Here is a 15183-nt window from a genome sequence, read left to right on the forward strand (position 1 = left end):
AATTACATAATTTAAAATAGGTTATAATTTTTTCCCTTATGTATAGTATAGACCCATTCCCAGCATAAATTTTCCCTTTGAGCACAAGCTGACACTATGCTATACAACTAAAGTATTTAAAAAAAATCAATAATCAGATAGGACAACAAATTTTTTCTTTCAATGAAATGAAATGAGGAAAGAGCTAGTAATGTAGCAAAGGTAAGTATCCATACATTTAAATGCTCCTGGGGTATTTAAATTTTTATCGTCCTTCCCGGTTGAATTATTAGTATTCGTCTAAAAGCCATAAAACAAAAACGAAAATTTAGGTGCCTCCAAGGCATTTCCAAAACTAGCAATTGTGGTAAAAAAATCCTTCTAACCCTCTCAATGACATCTCTGTTTACTGGAGATTTGGACTCTTATTCATGGGACCTCAAAAATTTGGCATCTGCGCAGGTATAAAGAAAACAGTAGTGGAATAGAGAGAATAAGTAGTCTCCTGAGTATATTTTGATTTTTAGACCCCCCCCCCTTTTTGTCATTAGTGGATTAGCAAATATAAATTTCCTCCAGGGCATTGTATTATATTTTCTTTTCTTCGATATATTTTGTTTTAGAATTTTCATGAATGTTTATCTGTCCATTGCGTATCTATGACTGTCTCCTGGCCAATTTATATTGTCCTCGCCAAATTCCTCGTTGCTATTTTACTTGAAAAAGCACAATTTTATTGGTCCTAGAAAATTTTCTAGTTGCCGAAATTATCACTGATTCTAGATCTAGATGGTAGTAGTATTTACACAAGAAAAAAATGCTATTCATTAATGAATTTAAAACAAAATGAGATCACCTGTTACTGTAATAAAATCATATTCTTCTGGATAAGAATGCACAGTGGATAGAGAGGAAAATAAAGAGCAGATAAACTCACCATTTGGAATTAGCAAAATAAATTAATTACTGTTTGGTCACACAAAAATCCAACTAAAAAGGGAAACAAAAAAATAACAGTTGCAAAAGGCAACTGAAATAATAAGAAATCACTAAATGAAACTCATTCTAATCACTAAATAGCAATAAGAAATCACTACATGAAAACAAAACAAACAAAATTTAAACAAATTAGATTTTTAACAAAATTTTAACAGCAAGATTATAAGAAAATTTAGACATCAATTAACCATGGAGTTTATGGAAAACCTGAAACATGATTCTTTAAAAAAAAAGCAACGTATGCCTGTGGACATATAGAAAACTCAATTAGACATACTCTTTTAGAATGTTCCATTTGGAAAAATAAACGAATCTTATTACCAGAAAACTGGAACAGTTTAAACAACCAAAATCTTATATTCGTTCCATTCTTTCGTAAATAGGCTAAAGAAATGGTGAATCTAGCCTGCCATATGAGCTCAGTCAAGTGACTCAATCTAAATAGTTCTTCCTATGATTTATTTACTTGTATTTATATTATCTGTTTACTTGTAATTATGTTATCTATTTATTTGTTATTTTCAATGTTATTATTTACTTGTTATTTTCTCATTGTCTTATTTACTTGTTTTTTGGTCTCAGTGTTATCTTCCATTAGTTTTTTTGTTTTTCAAAATTATTTATTATCTTCAGCTGTATATGTGTATCTTTTCTCGTTTTATTCATGTATTTACTTAATTTAATTCTTAATTTTATTTTCTTTCATTTTATTTCCTTCTTTTTTTACTTCATTTATTTCTTATTCTTTTTATATTTATATATGCTATTTTATTTATATTTCCTGTATTCCATTTCATTTATTTCTTATTCTCTTTAGATATTTATATATGCTATTTTATTTATATTTCCTGTATTTCATTTCATTTATTTCTTATTCTCTTTAGATTTTTATATATGCTATTTTATTTTTATTCCCTGTATTCCATTTCATTTATTTCTTATTCTCTTTAGATATTTATATATGCTATTTTATTTATATTCCCTGTATTCCATTTCATTTGTTTCTTATTCTCTTTACATATTTATATCTGCTATTTTATTTATATTTCCTGTATTCCATTTCATTTATTTCTTATTCTCTTTAGATATTTATATATGCTATTTTATTTATATTCCCTGTATTCCATTTCATTTATTTCTTATTCTCTTTAGATATTTATATATGCTATTTTATTTATATTCCCTGTATTCCATTTCATTTATTTCTTATTCTCTTTAGATATTTATATATGCTATTTTATTTATATTCCCTGTATTCCATTTCATTTATTTCTTATTCTCTTTAGATATTTATATATGTTATTTTATTTATATTCAATGTATTCCATTTCATTTATTTCTTATTCTCTTTAGATATTTATATATGCTATTTTATTTATATTCCCTGTATTCCATTTCATTTGTTTCTTATTCTCTTTACATATTTATATCTGCTATTTTATTTATATTTCCTGTATTCCATTTCATTTATTTCTTATTCTCTTTAGATATTTATATATGCTATTTTATTTATATTCCCTGTATTCCATTTCATTTATTTCTTATTCTCTTTAGATATTTATATATGCTATTTTATTTATATTCCCTGTATTCCATTTCATTTATTTCTTATTCTCTTTAGATATTTATATATGCTCTTTTATTTATATTCCCTGTATTCCATTTCATTTGTTTCTTATTCTCTTTAGATATTTATATATGCTATTTTATTTATATTTCCTGTATTCCATTTCATTTATTTCTTATTCTTTTTAGATATTTATATATGTTATTTTATTTATATTCAATGTATTCCATTTCATTTATTTCTTATTCTCTTTAGATATTTATATTTCTTGTATTCTATTTCATTTATTTCTTATTCTCTTTAGATATTTATATATGTTATTTTATTTATATTTCCTGCATTCCATAATTTTTCTGTGTATTTTGCGCCTTTATATTGAGGAATGTATATAACATAACGTAACGCCATCCTGTGCACTGGTGCCTATAACACTAAGTTACCTACCCAGTTGGATGAGCGCAAGATGGTAGGAAGAAAACAAAAAGAAAGAAAATAATGTTAAAAGAAAGAAAGAAAGAGACGACAAACCATCCAGGAATCTCCAGAGAGAATTCCATCGATGTTCAATCCTACACGACTGTATTCAATTTTTGGTGAAGTAATAACTAAATGAAGGAGACAAAAATACTTAAACAAATGGTGACTATGGGTTAAACTTACAGGGAAATGAGATTACTAACTGAAAAGAAAAAAAATGATAAATTACATTGTGAACATGTAAAATAAACATGTAAACATAAATTACATGTATGACATGTATAAGCATATAAACAAACATTGTAGAGTCAGAAATCTGTACGTCCTTCTGGGTCCTGTGTTTTGATTTCTTTCTTGAGAACTGCACTTTTGAGGGACTTTTAAGCACTTTTGAATAAATAATTTAATTGATTTTGACAAGTGGCATTTTGGTCTCAGTTATCATGTAGTCTTGAAGAGGTCTTGGTATTATGATTTACTATACTTGAATTCACTTGAATATGATTTACTATGGAGTGGATCTTGCCGCGTGAAAGGGTATTCGATACCACTCTCCTGTACCATTCTTCCTCGAGACTTATTTCTGGCTTTCTCATGTGCCATGAGAGAGTCACTAAGAATTCGGTGGCATAGTGAATTGGAGCTCATATCTTCCCACAGCTGCAGAAAGGAGAGTTCGTCAGATGGAATCTGTGTAGGTATGTCGGGAATGGGCCGTGTCCAGTGAAGAAAAGAACATCGGCTCATTTCCAATTTCTAGCGTAGAGAGAAACTTTCGATATTATGTTAAATGTAGACCGGCCTGTTTCGTCTTCTTCCCATTCCTTTTGCCATCTTGTCATCATATCGGTTTTGAAGATGTTCTTCAGATGACATCTTGGAAGCTTCATTACATTCATTTATTTGTAACATTATTTTTGCTGTTGTTTTAACAAGATTGTAAAAATATATTGTAAGTAGAAAACCTCTTCCTACATACAAAAGAATAATAACTTTTATTTATTTTATTCAAGCCTATAGTTTTTATTTGATCTTGAACTTTCTTTGTTCGATAGAAAATGATGAAATTCAGTATATTTCTCAAATTTACAGAAAGGTCGTTATCACCTTTTCAAAGTCCAAAAGTAAATTAAAATTCAAGTAAATTTTTGTCATATTTCGACTGTATTTTTGCCGAAAATATTATCTCACAAAAATTATATTTTCACCATCTTAAAACTAAAAAAAAATTACAATTTTAATAATAACCATTTTTTCCCATATCATTCTTATCCCTAGTTTTAACATTTTTCATTTTAATTTTATATGCAATTTATAATAATTATTTTGTTGTTAAGATGAAATTCAAAATACCTACAAGATTTTATCAGGCCGATAAATCTTTTTTTTTTCGCTAGTGTTAAAGTTATGATAGAAAATCGCTTTCTCTGGTATTTTATTTTGAAGTAGGATTTTCATTTCCTTTTTTACTTTATAATTTTAATTTGTGTCTAAAGTGATTAGTAGTCAACTGATTCCATTAAGCTTATATTTTTCATTGTCATGATATCACAAGAGATATATCTTAAAAGATGCATTCCATGTGAATAATTTAACAGACAAAAAAAACTAATACTCGTGATCGACAAATACGACTGGTCGCATGTAACAATACCAAACAGGTTCTTCGAAAATGTTTTTAACTTGGTTTATATTAAAGTTGGTGGTAGAATTTTAACGTTTTCAATGACATAACATAACGCCATCCTGTGCCAAGGGGGCCTATAACACTAAGTTATCTAAGCAGTTGGATGAACACAAGATGGAAGAAAGAAAAAAAAGAAAAATGGTAAAAGAAAGAAAGAGATGACAAACCATCCAGGGATCTCCGGAAAGAATCCCATCGGTGTCAAATCCTACACGACTGTATTCAATTTTTGGTGAAGTAATAACTGGATGGATGGGAGAAGAACACTTAAACAAATGGTGACTATGCGTTGAACATTGATAAATTACATTGAGAACATCTGTATGACATGTATAAGCATATAAACAAAGATTGTAGAGTCAGAAATCTGTAGCGTCCGTCTGGGTCCTGTGTTTTGATTTCCTTCGTGAGAACTGCACTTTTGAAGGAATAATTTGATTGATTTAGAGAAGTGGCATTTTGGTCTCAGTTATTGTGTAGTCTTGAAGAGGCCTTGGTATTTGTGAATATGGCTTACTATGGAGTGGATCTTGCCACGTGAAAGGGTATTCGATGCAACTCTCCTGTACCATTCTTCCTCGAGACTTAATTCTAGCTTTCTCATGTGCCATGAGAGAGTCAGTAGGCATTCGGTGGCATAGTGAATTGGGGAACCTATCTCCGCACAGCTACAGCAAGGAGAGTTGGCCAAATGGAATCAGTGTAGGTATGTAGGGAATGGGCCGTGTCCAGTGAAGAAAAGGACATCCGCTCTGTACCAGTTGACCGCAAAGAGAGAAACTTTTGGTATTATGTTGAATGTGGACCGGTCTGTTTCGCCTTCTTCCCATTCCTTTGGCCATCTTGTCATCATATCGGTTTTGAAGATGTTCTTCAGATGACATCTTGGAAGCTTCATTACATTCTGATCTTGATTAGTACTATCCGCTGCTTTGGCTAGTTTGTCCGCTGTTTCATCCCCGTCATAGCCTACATGTTCCTTGATCCATGAGATTTAATGTGAGGATTTACAAGAAGAAGGGAGAATGTATTTCTTGATAATTGGCTATTATATATAACAGCCAATTAGCTATATAGAGGGATATATATAAGTGCTTATATGATTTCGTATCTTTATGCTGAGAGATTTGTATTAAGGCAGTCAATCGTCTGTCCTTTGATTGTCTTAGGGCAGGTCGGAGTTCCTTGTAGGGTTTTAGATTTCATTTATTTGTAAACGTTAAATGAACAAATATTTTCTTGGGAAAAAGAACAGGAGGAAGACGGCATGGGTTCTATATGCACTTTAGAACGAATCGTCTCTTCAGATGCAGCACAAATCATAGACTCTGTTTCTAATAGAGCCTAATAGAAATAACATACTTCGTTTATTGAAATATTCTATATTGAGTTCTGGGTTCTCTACTTCCACTTGGGGGAGGGGGACTTTAAAAATGAAAATGTGAAGCTTCCGGTATGGTGGTTTGTTCTTCCACCTGGTGGGGGTCGGCTACCTCCCATCGATGATGGGACGTACTTCCCTCGGAAATGGTTGTACTGTGGCCGGTGATAACCTTTAGAACTCAACTATAGTTACCGCCAGTATTGCCGTCGATGTTTATTCAGTTTTATCTGTGTTCTTATGCCTGAGGGTCGGTCGAAATTGTTAATTTGTGATAATAGGTTCTAGAAGGTTGTTTGGATCAATCATTCTAGGGACTCTTCTACAGTCATTTCAAAACGACTATGTAAAAGTCTTCCATAGTCGTGTGGCAGGACTTCGATTTATGAGCTTCTAATTTCCAACGATGAATATTTGCAGATGTTCTGATCGCTACCGGGTGTAAATTCCCAAATTAAAAGAAAGCCCGAACATTCGCACAGGACATTCGAATATATAGATGTATAGCCTAAATGGCGCGAATCACTGTACATTCTTCTATCACCAACAATTGCCCATGATTTAACAATCAAACATTGGATGAAGTTAAATTGGATCAAATATTCACTACACCACATAATAAAAATAATGATTGCTGCAATTGGTGAATCATTTTAAATCAAACGTTGGATCGAACATCTGAGTCAAGATTTAATGTATCTTTAAAAACGGTGTTAACAAATATCGTTTAAATTTGATGCAGCTCTTGGGCAGCTCCATTTTTATTACAGAGTATGCGAGAAAATCTTCTGGGAAATTATTCCCTCTGGTTTCAATTGATCCGCTATCAACTGATCCACTCAAACCATCAAACGCTGGACCAAACTTAATTAGAACAAGTATTCATCACACCACGAAATAAAAATAATAGTCTCTGCAACTGATGACCCTTAAGTCAAATGTTGGATCGAGCAATTGAGTCAAGATTTGATGCATAGTTCAAAGCCGTCTAAACAGATATCACAGTAAACTTGATGCAGCTCCTTCTTTCTTTCTTTCGCCACAGAATATCCCCGAACTTGGAATCTCTAGGATTCCCTGTCGGTTGAAAGGATATACGTGGAAATATTTATTAAGATAAAAAAATACACAAAAAAAGACATAAGATATCAATATACACAAAAAAAGACATAAAATATCAATATACATATAAAAAGACATAAAATATCATCAATACACTTAAAAAGTAACTATATACAATATTATAATGATGAAGGAGGTGTTCGGTGGGGAGTATGAGTAGATGCAACCTATTGAAGTTAATATATTCCGGAGAAGAGCTTGGCTGAGAAATGAAGCGAAAATTTATACTGGGCTTGGATCTGGAGAAATCAATTCCTCGTTCTCTTGTAGGAACCGCACAAGATTTCTAATTTTAACCTTGGACATCTTGTTTCTCATAACGTTGGTCCACCAGATATTTTCTTGGTCGTGGGTGGGTTTTTTGAGATGAAAAGATGTGGTGAGAGAGCAGCTAGTGGCATAATGAAGGGGATCGCCTACTTCGCCGCAGCCACATTGATCAGATCTTTTAATATGGAATCTCTTGAAATATGAAAGGAAAGGGCCATGGCCAGTTGCAAAGATAGTGTTAAGCCTATTCCAAGATGATGGGTTAAAGGACACTTTCGAGATGATTTGATGGATGTTTCTGCCAGTTGAGCCATTGTCCCATTCTTCTTGCTATCGCTGTAGGCTCAATTCATTTAGAATACTTTTCAGATGGCTTTTAGGAGCTGGGTATTGAACGGGCGTACCTGCAGAAATGGCCTGTTTGGCTAGGGAATCTGCAACCTCGTTTCCGTTGTGGCCTACATGCGCTTTAACCCATCCTAACTTAATAGAAGGTTGGGGGAGCAGAATGGCTTGAATTTCCTGAACAATTGGGCGTGAGGTGGAAGATGAGCTGATTGCTTTTAAGCTGAACTCGCTATCACTCCATATTTTAGCGTTATGATCGAATTTGCTTGCCCATTTACATGCTTCCTTAATGGCCAGCAGCTCTGCCTGAAAGACAGAGTTCTTTTCATTCAGTTTGCCGAGCCACTGATGAGTAATTTGTTCGTTTTGGAATACGCAGTTGGCAAAGCCGTTTTAGCTCCTAAAAACTCAATCTTTATTAGAGAATATTTGAAGAAAATTTTTTGGGAAATTACTGGTTTCATTCGCTATCAACTGGCCCACTCAAACCAACAAAAGCTGGATCAAATTTAATTAGATCAAATATTCACTATATCGTTAACATAAACATCTGTCTCTGCAACAGGCAATTTCACAAGTCAAATGCTGGATCAAACATTTAAATCAAGGCTCCACATATCGCATAACGTCAACTTCAGACTGAATTACTAACATTCACTAATTGCATGTACACAAATGGGAACATAAATGAAGCAACATCTTTACACTATTTATCTACCAGATATTTTTATAATTATAATGTTTTCAGTGGGAATACTCTATTCCTTGATTCCATAACTAAAAATTATTATTCTTTACCTGCATAAAAATCATCACAACAAGACAAAACAAAAGAAATCTCATTACTAGCGCATTCTTTAAATTTACTATCACATTACAATCTCGCAAAAGGTTTTTAAATTCTAGAAATTTTTGCTGTTATTAGCATATCTAAAACTAAAAAAAAAAGTAATTACCAAACGATTCTGAAAATTCATTTTAATTCTTTTCATTCGTGCGATTCTCAAGAGTATTTCTTGTAGATTTATCTCCTTAAATTAAATTTAAGAGCGTAGACGAAAGAAAACATTTCCTAATTATTACCGAGGAAAATCTTTTGTTCTTTTATTATTACCAGTACTTCCTGATTTGGAAAATTAGATTTTTACCTCTTTTAATAACAGAAATAAAGAAAAGATTCCCAAGTTCAGTAAAATATATAAAAAACTTTTTCATCAGTTTGCTGCTAATGAGGTCTTATGTTAATTTCTCTTTTTAGTTCTCTTTTTAATCTTAAATCTAAACTTAAAATTTTAGATTAGAAGAACGAAAATAAATAAATGAATGTAAATGAAAATCAATTTTTGAGAGGTAGTAAAAATAATTGAAACTTAGATAGAATTCAATTATAAAATGATGTAGTTTAAAGTATTTCAATTTTTGATTTATTACTTGTGGTTTTGTATATTCAAAGAATATCAGATGATAATTACCATTGGTTAGACATGCTTATAATCTTTTTATTATATTACTTAATTCCATTCAATATTTTTTTTAATATAAAACAGAATTCTTAAACTGTGACTGCATTTCGATCAAAGAAATAAATAATTGCAAGTAAAAATTTTTGAAGTAATAAATAAAAATCTTTGATTTATTACTTGTGGTTTTATATATTCTAAGAATAGAAAAAGATAACTGTCATTGGTTCGACATGTTTATAATCCTTTTATAGTATAATTCAATTCAATAAATTCTAATATAGAAACAAAATTCTTAAATTGTGACTGCTTTTCAATCAAAAGATCTGGTTGTTTTCCGATCAAATTTTTATAACCCTACTTTTCTCTAAACGAAATTTAATTTGTTTTTGGTATGATATTTTTTTCTGTTAATAGATCACCATTAGTTTCAATCCTATTTTAATGATTGATTTTAATTTGCTTGTTCTTGAACATTATGCGCTTATGGGATCCCAAACTTCACACTTTATTTGCCTTTTTTCATGATAGATTGTAGCAAAGCTTAATGAGCTGAAATATACTAATTTTTTTTTCTTTCAGTAGCTTTTTTACTTTATAACTGGCGTTTGATTTTCCTGCGGGAACTCAGATTAATTGTTCTTAAGATAGATGAACTTATTTTATATAACAATTCTCTAATATTTTTAATATCTCAAGCTCAATTTATATAAATTTATCCATTTTATTGTTCATTTATAGATATTTATTTCATTTCTCAATGTTAATGTTTGGTATAATTTATTATTTTATAAATTTCGTTTTATTTTTGTTCCAAGACTGGGGCATGTCTGCTTTTTTTCTGTTAGTGACTTACTTTTTTATTTCAGACTGATTTTAGTAATTATTTTTTGATTTGAGTATTCATGAAAAGTATGGAAAACAAAAATGCCATTGCAAAAAAAAAAAAAAAAAAAAAAAAAAACTTTGAATATTTCTATATATTTTCATTTAAAGTATACTGCAAATAATATATATATATATATATATATATATATATATATATATATAATATGGTAATATCGTCGGAGATTTGCTAACAAGATAAAACTCCATGTAGACGTATATGTCTTTTTGCCAACAAATAAAAAGTAACGATTTTTATATAAAATTTCTTATTTTTTTCTAATTTTATAATGCCTTCATAGAACAGAACAATTAAAAATATTTTTACGGTTCCATTTATGGATTTAATGAGCTTTCATTAAGATGGCATCAGCAAATTTATTTGAAATTCGTTTTTTTCGAATATTTAGAATTGATAAACAGAAAAAATTAAGCCACAGTCTTCAACAGATTACTACAGTTATAAAAAAAAAAAAAAAATAAAAAAAAAACACTGTAAAAATTGGGAATGCTATACTTGCTAGTCGACTTAGCTTCTCGGCCAAGTTCAGCAATTTTGTTTGGATCAAAAAAGCCTATGGTCACACTTGCTCAATAAGAGCGCAACAGAAATTAGATGTTTATTTTAATTATATTAGTGTCCTTTTTAAAGCAATATTAGGACTACTTTGGAATAAACCTTGTAATTTTGAGCCGTTATCAGACGACGAAGATTCCTGGGCTGGCATCGTCCCTCCAGACTTCCGCACTACACCAATAGGAGCACATTTGGCTCATGGCGTCAAATTTAACCTGTGTCAGGATCGCATATCCGACGGATGTATGCAAAAATCGGATTTTGAATCTGTTTCTTTCTGGACCCGAGGCTGAGACCTAATCAAGAGGTCACCATTATCCCCAGAAACTGAATATTGGAGACTGTAGAAAGTCTTCAGAATTTCCTGAAAAAGTTAGAAAAAAGATTACAAAAAAAACCCAACCCTAAATACCTTAAATTTACAGAATTCTCATCAATATGGTCTATCAAATATAAAGAAAATGCTACCGTGTATATTTTAAATAAAAGAAAACTATATAAATTGTTGATTTGTCTTCCTAAATGAACCGAATGAAATTGTAGTTCATAGACTTTTTAACCAAATTAAATAGACAGAATCAAACAAACGGTGCCATCAATAAAATCTATGAAAATAGGCATTTTTTAAAACTCTGAATAGATAAAGCCATGGAATTGAGTACAAATTTATAAAGTTACGAATATATAAGAATGTATGACATATGATTTTTATGATGGTAAAAGGCTCCCGACATTAATGAATCTATGGAGGGATCAAATTAAGTCATTCCTACTTTTCACGAAAATGGTGCAATAGCAGGACATTGGACATACAGGAAGAGTTTCGTTTAACTACAGATGGTTAAGTATTAACCACGTGGGATCTATTCGCAGCCGAGTGCAAGAGTATTATAATGTAATTTCATTCAGTGGGTGTACGTTGAAAACCCCAATGAGCAGGATGGTGAACAGTAGCGCTTTATTACAAACAGGCAGCAAGACACATCTGAAACATTCACAATGACAGTCTATACTGCAATCAACAACACACACACAATCAGCATTTCGTTACAATAGCTCTCAGAGTGCAGCTAGAGAGCTCGTTGCACGGTCTATGATAGACTCTACTTATGCCGCTTTGCATTTTATACTCTCCCAACACAATATGTAATTTTCTAGAAGGATCTATATATCTCGGCTGCTATAAGAGATATCATTAGATTACTTTTATTTTTTGAAACTTTAATTTTTGTTGTCAAAATCATCAAATTCGTCGCCAAGTAGATAGATGGTCATTAAATTTGTTATCAAGACTAGGGGAACAATGATCAGGGGATTATTGAGTATCCATTAAAATATCGGTAAATCTCTCTACCTTAGTTTGAAGCTAATTACCCAGGGAGTTAAAATTAGAGATTCATAAATAGTGCCATACTTTCTATCAACCATTTTGGTCCTAATATCAATAAATTGCATGATTTAGCGAATTTTCTTATTAGATTGAGTCTCAATGATTTAATTGTCTTTACCTTTATGTAAAGTATTTTTTGATTATTTTGATTCTGGTAAGAGTTTGATATTAACTCATAATTGTCTTTTATTGACCTTTCAACTCATAAAACGACTTATTTTATTGATCTTTTTAGGTCACACGCCCGACTTCTTAGCAGTCCTCATCACGTTCTTCATGACACTACTCATGGTGGCAGGAGTGAAGAAATCCTTACTTTTCACAAACATCATGAATGCGGTCAACTTTTCGGTTTGGATATTCATCATGACAGCCGGACTCTTCTATGTCGACACGAGCAACTGGAGTGACCACGGAGGATTTCTACCATTTGGTTGGTCAGGAGTCAGTACCTTGCTTTTTCAAATACTATTTCTATAGCAATCAAGACATACAAATAGTCATTATAATATTTTGCACTTTTCAGCATCAATTCAAAAATTAGTATTTTGGATTGATATATTTCAGTATCAAATTGATGAATTAAAATTAATCAACGATTGTAATTTCATAAATGAATTATATTTTAAGAGTTACTAGCTTGTAAATGATAGTTATGATTGTATTTTCACACTTATTGGCATCGATTCAAAAATTTACTTATTATTATTATTTTGGACTGAAATATTTCAGTATCAAATTAATGAATTAAAATTAATCAAATATCATGATTTCAGCAATGAATTATATTTTAAAAGTGACAGCCTTGTGAAATTATGCAATTTTTAAAATACTTATTTTTGATCAATTTAAAAATACTTGCGTTTATTCCAGCTGCTCATTATAATTGTGGTATAGGAACTAATTTCTAAACTACTGCTGATAGGCATATTCTTTCCTTTTGATAAATGCTATAAATGGCATAAAGAACTATATTTTACGTTGTAACAGTCAATAAAGGTTTGTCTCAAAGATTTATGAGGCCAAATTTTTTTATGTAGTTCTACGGTACTAGCATTCGTATTTAGAAAAATATACTAATATTTTTTTTAAAAAATTCACTCTCAAATTTATTTGAATGATTGAAATTGCAGGAGATTATTTCCATTATCCAAAATATTTTTATGTGAAATTTGATATCTCTATATTTAGTGCCCGGTCTTAAAGAACGCCATTAGGCATATACTATTTATTATTATTAGTTGAAATAAAAATCAGCATTTCTACTTATAAAATTAGGAAGCATTAATAAACTACAATCAAATCATTTTCCACTAAAGGAATGTGGCTATCACTGATTGTTAAGGAATATTGGTTATATTTGTTTTCATATAAATCAATAAGATATAAATTTCATGTCCAAGATTCCACCAAATTGGCAAACATTAAAGCTACATTTTATTAATTGTCTTACTTGAATTCTATTTAACATTTACATTAATTTTATTATTAAAAACCATCTCATAATATCCTAGGGCAATTAAAAACATAAATGTAGGGCTCATCTATCATCTAAATTTCGGAATGTCGTAATTTAAATTTTTTAATTTTCTTATATACTGCATCAATATTAAACAGAAGACTGCGTGTTTAGTTTTCAGCAAAGAAATAAAACCCCAATATTAAATGTTTGATGATTTGGATTTTTTTTGGATTTTATTGCCACAAGAGCCATGGTGTTGACTATGCTGCGCCAGTAAATATTTGATGAAACCATGAAAATGGTTTGAATAACAGGACGATGTAAAATATTGTTGTCCTGTTGTCCTAGTTGACATTTTCAAAAATATTTTTTTACTTAAAACTATTTTTTATACTTAATTGGTATCATTAAAATAAAAGTTCTTTAAATTTTGAAACAATGTAAAATTTGTTTATGTGCAATAATATTTTCGGAAGTTATCGCGGAAAAACTGCAAATATCAGCTTAATTTTCAATTCATTAAAACTGCAAAAAAAAAAAAAAAAAAAAAAAAAACGCTTCGAGGTGCAAATTTCCGCCTTCCAAGGTACATTGCTTGCCATATAAGATAACTGTAGGTGAAACGATTTGGTGGATTTGAGCATTTCTATGAACTACGAACATGAAATGTATATATTTTACATACATGTGAATGGATAGAAAGGCTATGTGAATTATCAAGAATTTAGTTGTTGAAGTTTCAAGTTGAAAATCAGTGATTGTTTAGTAACTGAAGTTTTCTTTAACTGCAATTTGGAATTGAAAAACGGAGATAATCGAGAATTTATTGTTTCCTTAAAATTCTTATATATTAGTATTTTCCAATATCAAATCTTCTATTAAACAGAAATTTTTTTTTTAAAAGTTAAGAAAAATATCAATGTATGGTTGAGAATGAACTGCTGTGCTAAACTGAAAATGCCGGAATGCATAAGAATGCTAGAAATCCCACCATTCTCTGTCATTTAGAATGTCAAAATTCTATCAACTTTTATATAAATTAAGTTACAAACATTTTTGAAGTATCTATTTGGTATTGTTACATGCGACCAGCTGTATTTGTCGATCACGAGTATTGGTTTTCTTGTCTGTTAAATTGTTCATATGGAATGTATCTATTAAGATATATCTCTTGTGATATGATGACAATGAAAAATATAAGCTTAATGGAATCAGGTGACTACTAATTACTTTGGACACAAATTAAAATTATAAAGTATAAAGGGAAATGAAAATCCTACTTCACAATTAAATGAAAATGAAATAGGTTATTATTAAAATTGTAATATTTTTAGTTTTAAGAGAGTGAAAGTATAATTTTTGTGAGATAATATTTTGCCAGAGACAGCCGAAATATGAAAAGAATTTTAATTTATTTTTGAACTTTGAAAAATTGATAGCGATCTTTCGATTAATTTGAAAAACAAACAAAAAAAAATGCCGAATTTTATCATTTTCTATCGAACAAAGAAAGTTCAAGATCGAATAAAAATTGTTGACTTGAATAAAATAAATAAAGTAAACATTCGTTTGTATATAA

The 15183-nt window shown here is 30.3% G+C and overlaps 1 protein-coding gene across 1 annotated transcript in view; it reads left to right on the forward strand.

Moving 5' to 3' along the window:
- The window catches only part of LOC129987494 (probable cationic amino acid transporter), a 191614-nt gene that overhangs the window by 147655 nt on the left and 28776 nt on the right, over positions 1-15183 (forward strand). Inside the window, exon 5 of the mRNA XM_056095469.1 lies at positions 12378-12586. Within this exon, the coding sequence (XP_055951444.1) occupies positions 12378-12586 (209 nt within the window). The remainder of the gene's footprint in view (positions 1-12377; positions 12587-15183) is intronic.

This window comes from Argiope bruennichi, chromosome 10, assembly GCF_947563725.1.
Source record: "Argiope bruennichi chromosome 10, qqArgBrue1.1, whole genome shotgun sequence".
Classification (NCBI taxonomy): Eukaryota; Metazoa; Arthropoda; class Arachnida; order Araneae; family Araneidae; genus Argiope; species Argiope bruennichi.